Here is a 16,706-nt window from a genome sequence, read left to right as displayed (position 1 = left end):
ATTCGATTCAATTTAAATCTGGGAAATTTTGACAGTCAGAAATATAATTCAGATCAGTACATTTACATATTTTTGTATCTATAAAAAGGAAGCTGACACTCACAAGACTTTATCCAAGCTGTGAGCATCACAGCAGATGCCTTTGTGTCAAAGTAGCTGAAGATAAAACACAGAAAAACATGTAGGTGATTTTCCTGGCCTGGGATTTTATAAAAAATATTCTGCAGTACATCAAAAACGAAAGAAAACCATTAATTAATGAACATTACCTCTGACGTTACAGCGGTTTTATTAGAGACACGGCTAAGCATTTTGCATTTTGAATAATTTTAAAAAGTTTAAATTTGTTCAGTATTGAACAGCAGAAATGAGGTTTTCTTTTCGGAAGAATGTAAAAGGGAAAAAAACAGCGGCCGACAGCGCTGTAAGCAACAGTAAACTTGTGCGTAGCAAGCAAGCGAATAATGAAGAAAGCAAAACTGTTCGAGAGAGAGAGAGAAAGAGAGAGGGAGAGGGAGAGAGGGAGAGAGAGAGAGCTGCGCATCGCAATGGAAGCAAAACAGTAAAAGAGTGAATTCATGACGATGTTTATGTGAAGCGTTTGGATCTTCTTTTGCTGCTGGTTCAGTCAATATTGTTTGGAGAGAGATCAAACTAACAGCCTTAGAATCAGCGCATAAAGGGCGTGAACACAAAGCGCGGACCCGGATCAGCGAGCTGTCGGCTTTCACTTTCAGCCCCGACTGTGAGAAAGGCGACATCTAACTGATTCTGATCCGCGGGTCACGCCCTGTGTTTAAGTCTATGTAAAGAATCCCTGTACCTGCTCTCATTTACTGTTTGGTGGTTCTTGAAATTTTGTGAGATGTCACCAGAGATTCTGGCATTTCGGACAAAATAAATTTATATTAAAAAATCGATTCAGGATTTTAATGAATCGATTTTACGTTATCCAAGCCAGAATCGATTTTAATCGATGAATCGATTATAAAAACCCACCCCTAGTTATAACTTATGTCTAAAAATGTATCGTTTCATGCATCGGTTAAAACACTCGACTCCAGGTACACGATGCCCAGCTGGAAACACTTCATGCAACTCAAGCTGCCCGAGAGTCACAGAATTTACAGAAAATGTTACATTTTTGTGATATGTAAAGCGCTATACAAATACAGACCATTTACCATTTATATCGTTATCTGGACGATAGAATTCTTATATCGGGATATGAGATTCTGGTCATATCGCACAGCCCTAAGCCGAACTACGGTTTTCACTGACAGTTTACCGAAGGATTTTTCTATTTTTAAATACACTTACAGATGGTCACACTGCTATAAACCCACTGTTCCCAAGTCTGGATCTTCAAAAATAAAATAAATCAGAGCAACATGGATACCTCCTCTTTGAGTGCCTCTATATACACTCAACAAAAATATAAACGCAACACCTTTGTTACTGCTCCCATTCCCCATGGGATGGACGTAGAGACCTAAAATTCATTCCAGATACACAATATAACCATCCCTCCCAAACAGTGGTCACAAATCAGTCCAAATGTGTGGTAGTGGGCACATCTGCTATATTGAGATAATCCATCCCACCTCACAGGTGTGCCACATCAGGATGCTGATCTGACATCATGAGTAGTGCACAGGTGTACCTCAGACTGCCCACAACAAAAGGCCACCCTGGAATGTGCAGTTTTTTGCGCTATTGGGGGTCTGGGGACCCAGAACCGGTCAGTATCTGGTGTGACCACCATTTGCCTCATGCAGTGCAACACATCGTCGCATGGAGTCTATCAGATTGTCAATTGTGGCCTGTGGAATGTTGGTCCACTCCACTTCAATGGCTGTGCGAGGTTGTTGGATATTCGTGGGAACTGGTACACGCTGTCGTATACGCCGGTCAAGCACATCCCGAACATGCTCAATGGGTGACATGTCCGGTGAGTATGCTGGCCATGCAAGAACTGGGACATTCTCAGCTGCCATCTGCCCTGAACAATGTGAACCATGATTCATCCGTGAAGCGCACACCTCTCCAACGTGCCAGACGCCATCGAATGTGAGCATTTGCCCACACAAGTCTGTTACGGCGACGAGCTGGAGTCAGGTCAAGACCCCGATGAGGACGACAGGCATGCAGTTGAGCGTCCCTGAGATGGTTTCTGACAGTTTGTGCAGAAATTGTTTGGTTGTGCAAACCAATTGTTCCAGCAGCTGTCTGGGTGGCTGGTCTCAGACAATCTTGGAGGTGAACCTGCTGGATGTGGAGGTCCTGGGCTGGTGTGGTTACACGAGGTCTGCGGTTGTGAGGCCGGTTGGATGTGCTGCCATATTCTCTGAAACGCCTGTGGAGACGGCTTATGGTTGAGAAATGAACATTCAATGCACGGGCGACAGATCTGGTTGACATTCCTGCTGTCAGCATGCTAATTGCACGCTCCCTCATTGCTTGTGGCATCTGTGGCATTTTGCTGTGAGACAAAACTGCACATTCCAGGGTGGCCTTTTGTTGTGGGCAGTCTGAGGTACACCTGTGCACTACTCATGATGTCAGATCAGCATCCTGATGTGGCACACCTGTGAGGTGGGATGGATTATCTCAATATAGCAGATGTGCCCACTACCACACATTTGGACTGATTTGTGACCACTGTTTGGGAGGGATGGTTATATTGTGTATCTGGAATGAATTTTAGGTCTCTACGTCCATCCCATGGGGAATGGGAGCAGTAACAAAGGTGTTGCGTTTATATTTTTGTTGAGTGTAGATCTGGCTCCAGTCCACACACCCTCAAATATCAAAAGTTCTCATAAAAGTATCTCATACTGTGAGCCTGTAGTGCATATGTGGAATATATTTTATCAATACCTATTTTTTTCTGCATCTTGTTACATCTTATTTCAAGCCTCTCTCCACTGCTAAAGCACCTCTGAGCTCCACTAAGTGCTTTTTAGACTAAGCTATTCAGCCTTTGTCCCTAACAGAGTAGATTAAACTGGAAAAGGAGGAGAAAGATGCAGAAGAAGAGAGAGCAGCTCATAAATTATTGAACAGCACAACTTGGTCTTCTTCGTTAACACACACAGTGTTCACTGAAGTGCAGGAAGACTCTAAAAATAACTACTGTCCCACAGAAAAGAGCAGACCATGTCCCTGCTGAGCAGCCCCAGTCTGAATCAAAGTGAAAACATAGACAGGACCTACTATTCGGAATTCTAACACCAGAATTTGTCAGGACATCATGAGGACAGAACTGAGCTGCCGAACATTCAGAAATAAATTGGGTGTCAGCAGCTTCATGCTCATTGTTTCATTCACAAAAACTAAGACGTTTGGTTTCCAATACACCAGAACACAGTGATAGTCTATCTTACATGACATACACCCCACATCTTAGTAGTAAAGGAGACAAGCAGCACTGACTGCACCTGCAACCACACCCCACAGAGACATCACACTTCTCCAAGAGTGCCAGGCAAGAAATAAAACCATGAATTTCAGCTGCTGTTCTGCTGCTCTTTAACCTTGGTGCCTGAACTTCATTTCCAATCCTAAATATATCAAAACTGCCAGGGTAATTACGGTAATAGAGAAAACTGTAATGAGTAAGGTGTTAAAATAATAAATAAGGAATTACAAATCTCTTTTGAGGGAGTGGTGCTGCCATCACTGTCTACTTCAGGAAAGGTTTAAAGGAACCTTTTGTTGAAGAGGTTTAAAAGGTATTCTGGTTAGAATTCTAATGTGCAGCTGTAGCAACACAGTCTGGTTTGGCAAAACTCCCCAACTTGTTCTATTGTATTCTATTCTGCGATCTTTCTGTTTACATGGACCATGAATTCGAAATGAAGATAGACTCACTGATTAAACCCAACAGCTTCAGTGAGGATTCTTAGAGGGATTACGAAGTATCTGACACTTTTAATCTCCTGAAAGTCACATACTCTCTCCTCTATTTCCAAAGACAACATGCCACTGAAGTCAACCACATGTACCAAAGTAAGCTAACAATATGAGCCGAAAAACATTTCTTTCTCTCCACTTAAACATCTATTAAACAGTGTCGTCATTTAGCTTTAACAGCTACATTAAGCAGAGGCTTACAGGTAACAGGCTGCTAGCCTGGGTTGGCTAGCGAATGGGCAAAAGTTTGCACAAAAACTGGAGGAAAAAATGAAGGTGATCATTTACCTGGTCGTTCCGGCTACAACACGTTAGTCCTTATAAGAAAATGACAGTCCACAAAAGCAAAAGGGAAAAATTTACTTCAGTTGTGTTCAAGATCTCTGCATTCTCACCGCTGCTCCGTCTGCCGCAGACCTGAGTCGGCGACAACTCAAAGGAACGGAAATATCCTGTTACTCTTCCGGCTTTTGTTTTTTCAAATTAAAATATAACCACGGCATCTCCCCATCAATAGCCAGTCACAATTATTTCCTGTTTTCATGTGTCTAATATATATTTTGAATTTTGAACTGTACTTCACTTCTCTGTGTGCAGACTGCCTGACATTGACACCTGTGTCTTTAACGAATCTTTAACTGCCTGATTACAAAATAGTGTAAACTGCTAAATTGTCTCCCGAACTTCTCTCAGCAAAAAACAAAACAAACAAAACAAAACAAAAAACCACACACGCATCAGTCCATTTTTGGCAGAGCCACAATATCCTGTACAATATCCTACAGTAGGGATTTGAAAATACTCTTACCTTTATATAAAATCCAAAATCAGTTTGAACCTTCTTACCTTCATACCTTCTTATGTTTCTGAAACTCACTCTGTATTCTAACTCACCGTTTTAGATTTCCATTGCCAAACTGTGGGGAAGCAGCCTTCCTGGCTGTTAATTTTAAATACTGGTAAATGTTACTAAAATGAGGCACAGACTACCAACTATCCGAATGCCTCGGACCTTTAACAGTTACAATTAAATGTATAATTAAATGTGACCTAAATTTGACATTAACGGTCATCTCATGCTTTATAATACAAGTAATGACCTTATAATATCAGAGAGAGAATTCTATTTATTCAACAAAACACTATAAACAAGCTCTTGGTGACAGTGGGGAGGACGAATTCCATTTGAAGAGGAAATGATCTCAAGCAGAACCCTGTTCAGCAGCCTAAGTTTACAAGAAGGATAACTATGGGCTGGTTAAATTAAACTGAATGAAGGCTTCATTGTTTCATATGTGTTTTAACATTATCTTGATTCATTATCTAGATTCATATACTTTCATTAAGGTTGTTGTTACAATCAATCAGGCAAGACTCAAACGATTGCAACCAGGTGTGTTGGCCAAGGGCGGGGACCCGGAATGGAGTGGCACCCTTACAGAGAGGAGTGAGGAGAAGAGAGAGAAACACAAACAAACGGAGCACTGGAGAGGACTGGAGGAACATGACAGCAGATCATTCACTATAATAGTGATAGGTTTGTGTAGCACACACCTATTGCTGGAATAACCAAGACAATTCTACTACAACAGCAAAAACATCTGTATAGCAGATCCATTTCACTTACCTGTATTTTTATTCATTTGAGGGATTGGTATTTTTAAAAACTACATAAAACAGAATTACATTTGTGGGTTAGTGATTCTTTATTAGGTTTATCAGGTTTGATATAGTATTTAAGTGACTGTTTGAGGAAGATGAGGAGGACTGGCCATCCTACGTGTGTGAGGAAAAAGAACCTGAGTTAGAGCTGTTCAAAATTTATTATTTGTTTTGTAAATCTAAACTCTTTGTACATGTATTTAAGAGAAGAGTGTTAGCAGTATTCACCTTTTCCTGGTTGCGTCCTTCGCTGTATATGGAGCAAAAGAATAAAAGGAGCTCAAAGTTTATGAGCGCCGCGAGTAAACTAGTGTGCCAGGTTAGGGAGCTTTGGTTATGGTGTTCCTAATTTATATATAAGTGATTGAAGTATATAAGTTATTGAATTATTTATAGGACTTGGTCCAAATATAAAAAACGTCTTCCATGCGCTTTATTGCAGTTTGAGCTTTGCTTATGTGGATGTTTATTTTCTCCTTTGGTTTGATAACCCCTGACTTAGGCTATTCAGATGCTCACCTGAATCAGGTATCATATAAAAGAGACCATGCCAGAACTTTTTTTTTTTTTTAAAGTCTGAAGTTCTGGTTTCTCAAAATACTGTGCACCAATTGGACCAATTAGAGGGGGTGGGGTCTTTTGTGAGTAAATTCATCCTTTCCTTAATAAAGAGTACCATTTGATGGATACATTTTATTCCAGCCTCAGCCATGTTGGATTTATTTGATTCAATAGTGGACATTGAAGCCAGGGTACACCCTGGACAGCTCACCAGTCTATCACATAGACACAAACAACCATTTGCAGCAGATTGTGGATTTGAACCCCAGGACCTTCTTACTGTGAGGCAACAGCACTAACCATCAAAAATAGGAAAGCTATGATTTCAATTCAATTCAATTCAATTTTATTTATATAGCGCCAAATCACAACAAAAGTCGCCTCAAGGCGCTTCATAGATACAGAGAAAAACCCAACAATCATATGACCCCCTATGAGCAAGCACTTTGGCGACAGTGGGAAGGAAAAACTCCCTTTTAACAGGAAGAAACCTCCGGCAGAACCAGGCTCAGGGAGGGGCGGCCATCTGCTGCGACCGGTTGGGGTGAGAGAAGGAAGACAGGATAAAAGACATGCTGTGGAAGAGAGACAGAGATTAATAACAGATATGATTCAATGCAGAGAGGTCTGTTAATACATAGTGAGCGAGAAAGGTGACTGGAAAGGAAAAACTCAATGCATCATGGGAATCCCCCGGCAGCCTATGTCTATTGCAGCATAACTAAGGGAGGATTCAGGGTCACCTGCTCCAGCCCTAACTATACGCTTTAGCAAAAAGGAAAGTTTTAAGCCTAATCTTGAAAGTAGAGATAGTGTCTGTCTCCCGAATCCAAACTGGAAGCTGGTTCCACAGAAGAGGGGCCTGAAAACGGAAGGCTCTCCCTCCCATTCTACTTTTAAATACTCTAGGAACAACAAGTAGGCCTGCAGAGCGAGAGCGAAGTGCTCTAATAGGGTGATATGGTACTACAAGGTCATTAAGATAAGATGGGGCCTGATTATTTAAGACCTTGTATGTGAGGAGCAGGATTTTGAATTCAATTCTGGATTTAACAGGAAGCCAATGAAGGGAAGCCAAAACAGGAGAAATATGCTCTCTCTTTCTAGTCCCTGTCAGCACTCTTGCTGCAGCATTTTGGATTAGCTGAAGGCTTTTCAGTGAGTTTTTTGGACATCCTGATAATAATGAATTACAGTAGTCCAGCCTGGAAGTAATAAATGCATGAACTAGTTTTTCAGCGTCACTCTGAGACAGGATATTTCTAATTTTAGAGATGTTGCACAAATGGAAGAACGCAGTCTTACATATTTGTTTAATATGTGCGTTGAAGGACATGTCCTGGTCAAAAATGACTCCAAGGTTCCTCACAGCGTTACTGGAGGCCAAGGTAATGCCATCCAGAGTAAGAATCTGGTTAGATATCATATTTCTAAGCTTGTCAGGGCCGAGTACAATAACCCCAGTTTGATCTGAATTAAGAAGCAGAAAGTTAGCGGCCATCCAGGTCTTTATGTCTTTAAGACATTCCTGCAGTTTAACTAATTGGTGTGTGTTATCTGGCTTCATGGATAGATAGAGCTGGGTGTCATCAGCATAGCAGTGAAAATGTATGCTATGTCTTCTAATGATGCTGCCTAAGGGAAGCATGTATAATGTAAACAGAATTGGTCCTAGCACTGAACCTTGTGGAACTCCATAATTAACCTCAGTGTGTGAAGAGGACTTCCCATTTACATGCACAAATTGGAGTCTATTAGATAGATATGATACAAACCACTGCAGTGCAGTACCTGTAATACCTACAGCATGTTCTAATCGCTCTAATAGGATATTATGGTCGACAGTATCGAATGCTGCACTAAGGTCTAGCAGGACAAGCACAGAGATGAGTCCACTGTCAGAGGCCATAAGAAGATCATTTGTAACCTTCACTAAAGCTGTTTCTGTGCTGTGATGAGCTCTGAAACCTGACTGAAACTCTTCAAATAAACCATTCCTCTGCAGATGATCTGTTAGCTGTTTGACAACTACTCTTTCAAGGATGTTTGATATGAAAGGAAGGTTGGAGATTGGCCTATAATTAGCTAAGACTGCTGGGTCTAGAGATGGCTTTTTGAGTAAAGGTTTAACTACAGCCAGCTTGAAGGCCTGTGGTACATAGCCGATTATTAGAGATAGGTTGATCATATTTAAGATTGAAGAATTAATTAATGGCAGGACTTCTTTGAGCAGTTTTGTAGGAATGGGGTCTAAAAGACACGTTGATGGTTTGGAGGAAGTAATTATTGAAGTTAACTCAGAAAGATCAATTGGAGAAAAAGAGTCTAACTTAACATCAATGGTACTAAGAGTAGCTGTAGATAATATTACATCTGTGGGATGATTACTGGTAATTTTTTCTCTAATGATAAAAATGTTATTTGTGAAGAAGTTCATGAAGTCATTACTAGTTAACGTTAAAGGTTAAAGATTTCAAGTCTTGATGCAGAATTTTCTTTACATTTTTGTCCTTGACAGGTTACCCCATAATAAAAAGCAATAACATACACGTGGTGTGTGTGTAGTTGTCTGCCTCTTATAACTCCAGTGATTTTTCTGCAGTTTGAAATCTCATGTGATCTTGTTAATTTCATGAGTCCAGCAACTAAACACTACAGTAGATTGTATAATGTCATCTCTACAAGAACAAATTAAGTTGTTGAATTTCATACAGATCCTACGTGATTTAATTCAAGATAGAACCAAGACATTTATGTGTTCAAATTACAAGGTAGACTTTTTTAATGAAACAACCACCCATTTACTTTTTTTGGTATACCAAAAAAAGTAGAGGCGGCTGCTCGACTTGACTGAGATGGATGCCTTCCTCAAACCACGATCAAAAGCGCGCGAGACTGAAATCCCGTGCGGTGTCGCAGGATTTAACATTGCTATTTTATTGACTTACTTTACTCGAACATGATATGAACAATTTAATCTACCCGCTCTGCATATTATGTAGTTTCTATATAGTTACACTTAACTTTAAAGCATGAGGCACTTGTGTTAAATACCAGCAAGATGCTTACATAAATCCAAGAGCTGGCCAATCCCTTTTTTTTTAGTGTAGTAGCGGTACTTCTACTTCTACCACCTCTGGTTATATGCAGAGAAAAGAATAGTACAACAATCTTTACAGACAACTACGAAAGCTTTAGCCTACCTTTATAAGTATACATGCAGTGCTCATAAAGCCAATTTAGCTTTTGTATCTTCTGTCTAAAAGATCATAGAATATGCAGAATATGCATATGCATCTCCCGGTGCACTTTGGTTAAGATGCAGGGTAGCACATATCACCTTTCACTAATGTTTCTCTCCTTAGCCTCTCAACCTGCCTCATAGCAGGTTGGGCAAGTACTAAATCAGAGAGTACTTGATCCACTTTAGCTCATGTGCTGCTGGTATGCACTCAGTCAATAAAAATAAAATTGGTGGAATCAATATATAATATTTGCTGGAGAAAGATGAGAGAAAAAGATAGAAAAAAGAAATAAGCAATAATAATAGAGAAAATTCAACAAAAAGTCTAAAGTTCTGGTTTCTAAAAATACTGTGGACATATGTAAAATCAGTATTTTTTCAGAAAAAAAAAAAGAAATAAAAAGAATCCTGATGTTGTGCACTAAAATGGCCTTATCTGCTTTTCCTGTGTGATCTAGTTAAGACCTATGCAATCTATGCATCCGAGCTGAGCTGAAGTTCTCTCATGTCCTCTCTTCATTGGCTTCCTGTTTATCACAGAATTAATTTAAAAGTCCTAATGTTGGCTTATAAATCCCTAAACAGTCTTGGTTCTCCATACCTTTCTTACCTTTCGTACTTCAGTCTTATATGCCCTTATATCAGTTGACCAGCTGCTTTTGGTTGTCCCCAAAACTAGGCTGAAACTTAGAGAAGAACGGTTTCAGGGGCCCATGTACAGTTGTGGGACCATTCAAGAGGCAAGTGAAAAAAAAAGACCACAATAGTATTTTCTCAAATACTGAGATCTTGAAACCATATATTATCAAAAGACAGACAAATGTGTTTTTTTTATAATTACAATTGAATTGGTGGAATACAGTAGTCTACCTGCCCTTTTCTTTCCTACACTACTAAGGCTAGTGGTATTTCTTAAAGTCAGCTAACTGGTGGATACTTCCAAAGTAAGTGAAACAGGCATGAAAGGAAAACAAACAAACAAACAAACACATTCATTGTGATGACATGCAAAGTAATTTGCATGACTGTGGTACTTTCAGGAGCTGCAGGAGTTGTTGGAAGAAGACAACAACAAGTGTGTATGTTTATGAATGTGTATAAAAACCATATAAACAGTATATTCATTGTGAAAAACAAAACAAACACACAAAACAACATGAAAAGCTCTGACAGTTTAGTTTTCCATTCAATATAAGATACTTTAGATATTTTACACAAATTATACAGTTATGATTCCTTTTTTTTTTAAAGCAAGGCACACTCTCTCTATTTCAAACTATTGTGTATGATTTGTCTGATCATCAAAACAAGTTGGCTAGACCACATCAAACATTTGTGCCTAGGGGTCTGTAACTTAATAGGCATACATGAAAGGGTCTAGCAGGGTGACAGGTGAGCCACACGAGAGTTATAGCAAGCGGTGTACTTCTGTCAGAATGCAACAGAGTCGCTGTCATGTCTGACCATATGTGTCTGTTTATATATCCATATTGTTGAACACGCCGGTTATCTTCAATGCATGGCTTTTATTCAAACTATGTAGCATTTTTTAACTTTGAAAGTGCTATACAAATAAAGTTATTATTCATTTATATGGTTGAGAGGCTGAAAAAATGTTGTTGTCTGCTTTGCTGCAAATACAAATACAAATTTAAATTATTTTGGAAAATTGTGGACAACATGATTGAGGCTTTGCCTCATGTTTGATAACTAAGGTGCTCAGTTTGAAACTGGTGTATTATACTGATTGCGATTATTCATTTTGAATCATTCTTAGACACTACAATAGGTCATCCAACTAATTGATTGCTTTTGAAAGAAACATTTGCATGTGCCCCAGCTGAATTTGGGTTTGTAAAGGAAAAATAATTGAAAATGTTTGCAAGCTGCTTATTCCAATAATATTAATTGCACACACTGTACACATGACATCATGTATGGCGCCTCTGACCCCTAAATGTTTGATCCTAGCTTCGTCCTGTAAAAGAAGAAGAACAAATTAACTTTTATTGGGTGTATTTAGTGTTTAGGCTAATGAAGTAATTATTCCAAACCAGTCGGTGGCGCCCAGGCGTCGAGTTTGCCACCGTCACATGAAGAAGAAGAAGACGCCACAAGAGGGCAGGGCTAGTATAACTGTAGAAGAAGTTTCTGGTAACCTTGGGAAGCTACGCTCATGTTTGCTGTCCAACACTTTTCTGTGTGTAATTGAGTGTCTCAGTAACTCCGGTTGTTAGACGGCGGGAGCTGCAGTACTGACTCTAACCTGGTGCAGGCTAAGCCGAAGCTATAGGCTGTTTACTAACTGTCAGCAGTGATGTTCGGCTGTTTGGTCGCAGGGAGGTTGGTGCAGACAGACGCGGTGCAACTTGCCCCGGACAAGTTCCTCTTTAACCTGTCGGACTACGAGAATGTGAACCATGTGGTGGTATTTATGCTAGGTACCGTGCCATTCCCTGCCGGCATGGGCGGTGCCGTATACTTCTCTTTCCCTGATCCGGCGAGTGGCGGTCCCGTGTGGCAGCTACTCGGCTTCATCACCAACGATAAGCCAAGTGCCATCTTCAAGATCTCTGGGCTGAAGGCTGGGGAGGGCGGGGCGCACCCCTTCGGTATTATGACCTCTTCTGCGTCTCCCTCCGTTGCTCAGGTCGGCGTGTCAGTGGAGGCTCTGGAGCAGCTGGCTCAGCAGATCCCGGTGTCCAGCGCCGCCGTGTCCACCGTGGACACCTTCCTGCAGTTCACCCAAAAGATGTTGGACAGTCTGTACAACTTCGCCTCTTCCTTTGCTGTGTCGCAGGCCCAGATGCTGCCAAACCCCACAGAGACTTTTATTCCTTCCAGTTGCATCCTCAAGTGGTATGAAAACTTTCAGAGGAGGATGGCGCAGAATCCGAATTTCTGGAAAAACTGAAGGCATTAAAGACCAAAGAGCAAACCTGCTAAGACAATTCCCAGGGTGCCTAACAAAAGCAGTGTCGACCTTCATCTCTGTCACAATGCCTCTTCACCTACAGAAAAACTGCTGCTCACAATGACTCCATCCCATCTTTTATCGGTCTGAACAATAAAGCACTTGAATTTAAAAGGAAAACACAATTAAATTGAATCCATTCAGTTGGTTTTCAATGTCTTAGTCTTGCTTAATAGTTTTCCTCCCATGAGAGCTTTTAGTTGTTTTGTTAGGGCATAGGGCATTTCTTCAGTATGGTCAAGACCATGTCTTTGGAAGACATGATCAGAAAAATGAAATAAGGAAACATTTGGATTTTTGTAATGGGCATAAAAATCAGAGGGAAAAGCAAAACAAAAAACAAGTCAGTATGATCCAAAGAGATACACAAGTGCAAGAACAAAACTAATTAATTAACATACATGCTGATATTTAATTATCATAAACTGTATAAAAACTAAAATGGGGCAGATTCAAGAGGTTTGAGAGTGTGTTTATGATTGAATTATTAGTACTTGTGTTACAAGATTGCAGTGCTGTGCTCTCAAAGCTTCATTGAAGCTTCAGTTTGAAGTTATGTTAAATAAATAGTGCATTTTAATTTTTGCCAGTTTATTATATTTATTTCTTCAAAAGAACTATGTTTTCCATTATAAAAAGTCCATTCTCAAAACTGTTTTCTTTTCATTTTTTTGAAGAATGAATTTTGATATTTTACAAGAAGAAGTTTTTGATTCTTTTATTTTATTTAGAATAAAATACATTTTGCAAGTGCTGTGCAGTTTTGCATCACTTTTTATCATGTGCCAAATCTGACAAGCCTTTGGAAATCTAAATAAAATAGAAAATTGTTACTTTTATGGTTTTCTATTCTAAAAAACAGTTGGAACAATTGCCAGTAGGTGGGGCTACTGCATTGTTTCATATCTAAGTGAATTGTTTTTCTTCATCTTTCATGCGGTTGTGTTCAATGTGTATTCAGTGTGACATATTACCCAATGCAGGGCTCGCAAAATTTCAAAGTCCCTGGTAGCCCTTCGGGCAGGGACTCTTCAGTTTTTGGTAGCCCAAAATAAATTTAAGTAGCCCGAATAAAAAAGAGCGCAATTTTTTGATTGATGTTTTGTTTCCTGTTTTGTTTCTGTTACAACATTATACATTAAAGTATAATATTGTAACAGAAACAAAACATTAATCAAAAAATTGTTGAAACACAAATTACAACATTGTATAAAAATTTCAATCATCAACTCAAATACTTGGTTCTAATTAAACAGAAATTTCTATGAACTTGTAAGAACTGTAGAACATGAATTGGTCTGTGTCAGATCCTGAATTTGAATTTTCCACTGAAGTCACGGGTTTTTGAAGTTTGCAAAGACTGCTAAATTGTGCCTGTGGTAGTTCACTCTTTGCAACATAGTACGCTGTTCTAAGCAGATTTTTCAGGTTTATTTTTAGTATGTTATTTGCAATTGGTGTTTGTTCTGGGAAAGATAGTGCAGACTGAGCAATAATGCATTTCTTATGGGTTCTAACGGGGACCTTTCTTAAAATGACTGGTCCCAATAACAAAGGCGCTTGTCGACTCGGAAATCGAGGCAAAACCAACGACACACCCGGCAGAACATTATGTTATTTACACGGGTGCACATAAGTGGTCCGTATGTGTGCATTCGCTGTCAAAATAAAAGATAAGAAGTTGCAACACGCGTTTGCGTCCATATAAAAAGCACTGTTTTTGTCCGCTAGAGTGGGATTTTCACGGCACATTCTGAACCACATCTCTGTGCGTTCATCATTTGTTTGAAGCCAGCTCACCTCCTGCAACCACTTTTCCGATAATACGTGCTTCTTTTGTGGTTTGGACTCCTTCTGACATTTCTTTGGAGGTGGAGGAACACCAAAGTAATTGCTTAAAGGAGCTTATTCAAGAGTTCTAAACAAATGTCTGTCCTTCTCCAGAAAATCCTATGTACGCAAACACGCGTTGCAACTTCTTATCTTGTGCGCGTTTTTTATTTTGACAGCGAGTGCGCACCTGCGGACCACTTATGTGCAGCCCTGGTTATTTAGCTTGTCATATTGCAGCCACAGAAATTATTTTGTCCATGAAACCATAAAGCTGCACTTTCTTTTTGCCTTATAGTCTGATTTGTCATAACTTTTCCGTTTTGTGGTAAGCTTTTCTTTGGCTGTCACTTCTTCACCCTGACCTGTCTTATTTGGCTCAGCAGAACTAAAATATATATCCTGCTGCTTTTACACAGGGCCTGTGCTTCTGGATGAGGCCATCCACATTACACCAGGGCCCTACGGGGATATTGAGTTCTATAAGATAAAGCCATGAACATGTATTTCTGAGTCTTCTATCAAAAGTTAGAGCGATTTATATGAAGTTGTACGAAAATGCTTTCTTTCGCCAGGACAATGCGTTTCTCACTGTTACATGCATTTGAATGGGAAACTCGCCCGAGACAAAGTATAGGTTTTCATTATGTGAATAATTTTAAAATCTTAGCTCAAACGGCTGCAAAACCTGTTTTGCCAGCACGAGGATATTGAATTCTTTAAGATGAAGCCATAGACATGTGTGTCTGAGTCGTCTATCAAAAGTTGCACCGATTTATATAAAGTTGTGCAAAAACGCTTTATTTCGCCAAGACAATGTGTTTCTCACTGTTACATGCATTTGAATGGGAAACTCGCCCGAGACAAAGTATAGGTTTTCATTATGTGAATAATTTTAAAATCTTAGCTCAAACGGCTGCAAAACCTGTTTTGCCAGCATGAGGATATTGAGTTCTATAAGATAAAGCCATAAACATGTGTTTCTGAGTCTTCTATCAAAAGTTACACCGATTTATATGAAGTTGTACAAAATGCTTTATTTCGCCAAGACAGTGTGTTTCTCACTGTTACATGCATTTGAATGGGAAACTCGCCTGAAACAAAGTATAGGTTTTCATTATGTGAATAATTTTAAAATCTTAGCTCAATCGGCTGCAAAAACCTGTTTGCCCAGCACGGGGATATTGAGTTCTATAAGATAAAGCCATAAACATGTGTTTCTGAGTCTTCTATCAAAAGTTACAGCGATTTATATGAAGTTGTTCAAAAACGCTTTCTTTCGCCAAGACAATGTGTTTCTCACTGTTACATGCATTTGAATGGGAAACTCGCCCGAGACAAAGTATAGGTTTTCATTATGTGAATAATTTTAAAATCTTAGCTCAAACGGCTGCAAAGACCTGTTTGCCCAGCACGGGGACCTTGAGTTCTATAAGATAAAGCCATAAACATGTGTTTCTGAGTCTTCTATCAAAGGTTACAGCAATTTATATGAAGTTGTACGAAAATGCTTTCTTTCGCCAAGACAGTGTGTTTCTCACTGTTACATGCATTTGAATGGGAAACTCGCCTGAAACAAAGTATAGGTTTTCATTATGTGAATAATTTTAAAATCTTAGCTCAAACGGCTGCAAAACCTGTTTGCCCAGCACGAGGATATTGAATTCTTTAAGATGAAGCCATAGACATGTGTGTCTGAGTCGTCTATCAAAAGTTGCACCGATTTATATAAAGTTGTGCAAAAACGCTTTATTTCGCCAAGACAATGTGTTTCTCACTGTTACATGCATTTGAATGGGAAACTCGCCCGAGACAAAGTATAGGTTTTCATTATGTGAATAATTTTAAAATCTTAGCTCAAACGGCTGCAAAGACCTGTTTGCCCAGCACGGGGACCTTGAGTTCTATAAGATAAAGCCATGAACATGTGTTTCTGAGTCTTCTATCACAAGTTACAGCAATTTATATGAAGTTGTACGAAAATGCTTTCTTTCGCCAAGACAGTGTGTTTCTCACTGTTACATGCATTTGAATGGGAAACTCGCCTGAAACAAAGTATAGGTTTTCATTATGTGAATAATTTTAAAATCTTAGCTCAATCGGCTGCAAAAACCTGTTTGCCCAGCACGGGGATATTGAGTTCTATAAGTTAAAGCCATAGACATGTGTTTCTGAGTCTTCTATCAAAAGTTACAGCGATTTATATGAAGTTGTTCAAAAACGCTTTCTTTCGCCAAGACAATGTGTTTCTCACTGTTACATGCATTTGAATGGGAAACTCGCCCGAGACAAAGTATAGGTTTTCATTATGTGAATAATTTTAAAATCTTAGCTCAAACGGCTGCAAAGACCTGTTTGCCCAGCACGGGGACCTTGAGTTCTATAAGATAAAGCCATGAACATGTGTTTCTGAGTCTTCTATCAAAAGTTACAGCGATTTATATGAAGTTGTTCAAAAACGCTTTCTTTCGCCAAGACAGTGTGTTTCTCACTGTTACATGCATTTGAATGGGAAACTCG

General features: G+C 39.5%; 2 protein-coding genes across 5 annotated transcripts in view; one reads left to right on the top strand and one right to left on the bottom strand.

Moving 5' to 3' along the window:
• The window catches only part of heatr5a (HEAT repeat containing 5a), a 61,321-nt gene extending 56,292 nt beyond the window's left edge, over positions 1-5,029 (bottom strand). For 2 of the 4 annotated variants that reach the window (XM_080293765.1, XM_026191683.2), the window contains exon 1: positions 4,204-5,029. The gene's annotated coding sequence lies outside the window, so the exon portion shown is untranslated. Of the gene's footprint in view, positions 1-103; positions 1,260-4,203 lie in introns of those variants that run through there. The other 2 variants (XM_080293766.1, XM_080293767.1) reach the window with 2 other exon arrangements.
• A 6,437-nt stretch (positions 5,030-11,466) lies between these two features.
• hikeshi (heat shock protein nuclear import factor hikeshi) lies at positions 11,467-13,110 on the top strand. Its single transcript, XM_026192494.2, has one exon. The coding sequence runs from the start codon at positions 11,700-11,702 to the stop codon at positions 12,294-12,296; it is 597 nt and encodes a 198-aa protein (XP_026048279.1). The 5' UTR covers positions 11,467-11,699; the 3' UTR covers positions 12,297-13,110.
• The last annotated feature ends 3,596 nt before the right edge of the window (positions 13,111-16,706 follow it).

Source organism: Astatotilapia calliptera, chromosome 19, assembly GCF_964374335.1.
Source record: "Astatotilapia calliptera chromosome 19, fAstCal68.1, whole genome shotgun sequence".
Taxonomy (NCBI): domain Eukaryota; kingdom Metazoa; phylum Chordata; class Actinopteri; order Cichliformes; family Cichlidae; genus Astatotilapia; species Astatotilapia calliptera.
This window is presented reverse-complemented; position numbering and strand designations above follow the sequence as displayed.

Bases quoted from the DNA above. Each gene is read 5' to 3' on its own strand.
- hikeshi (XM_026192494.2), top strand. From the start codon at position 11,700: ATGTTCGGCTGTTTGGTCGCAGGGAGGTTGGTGCAGACAGACGCGGTG.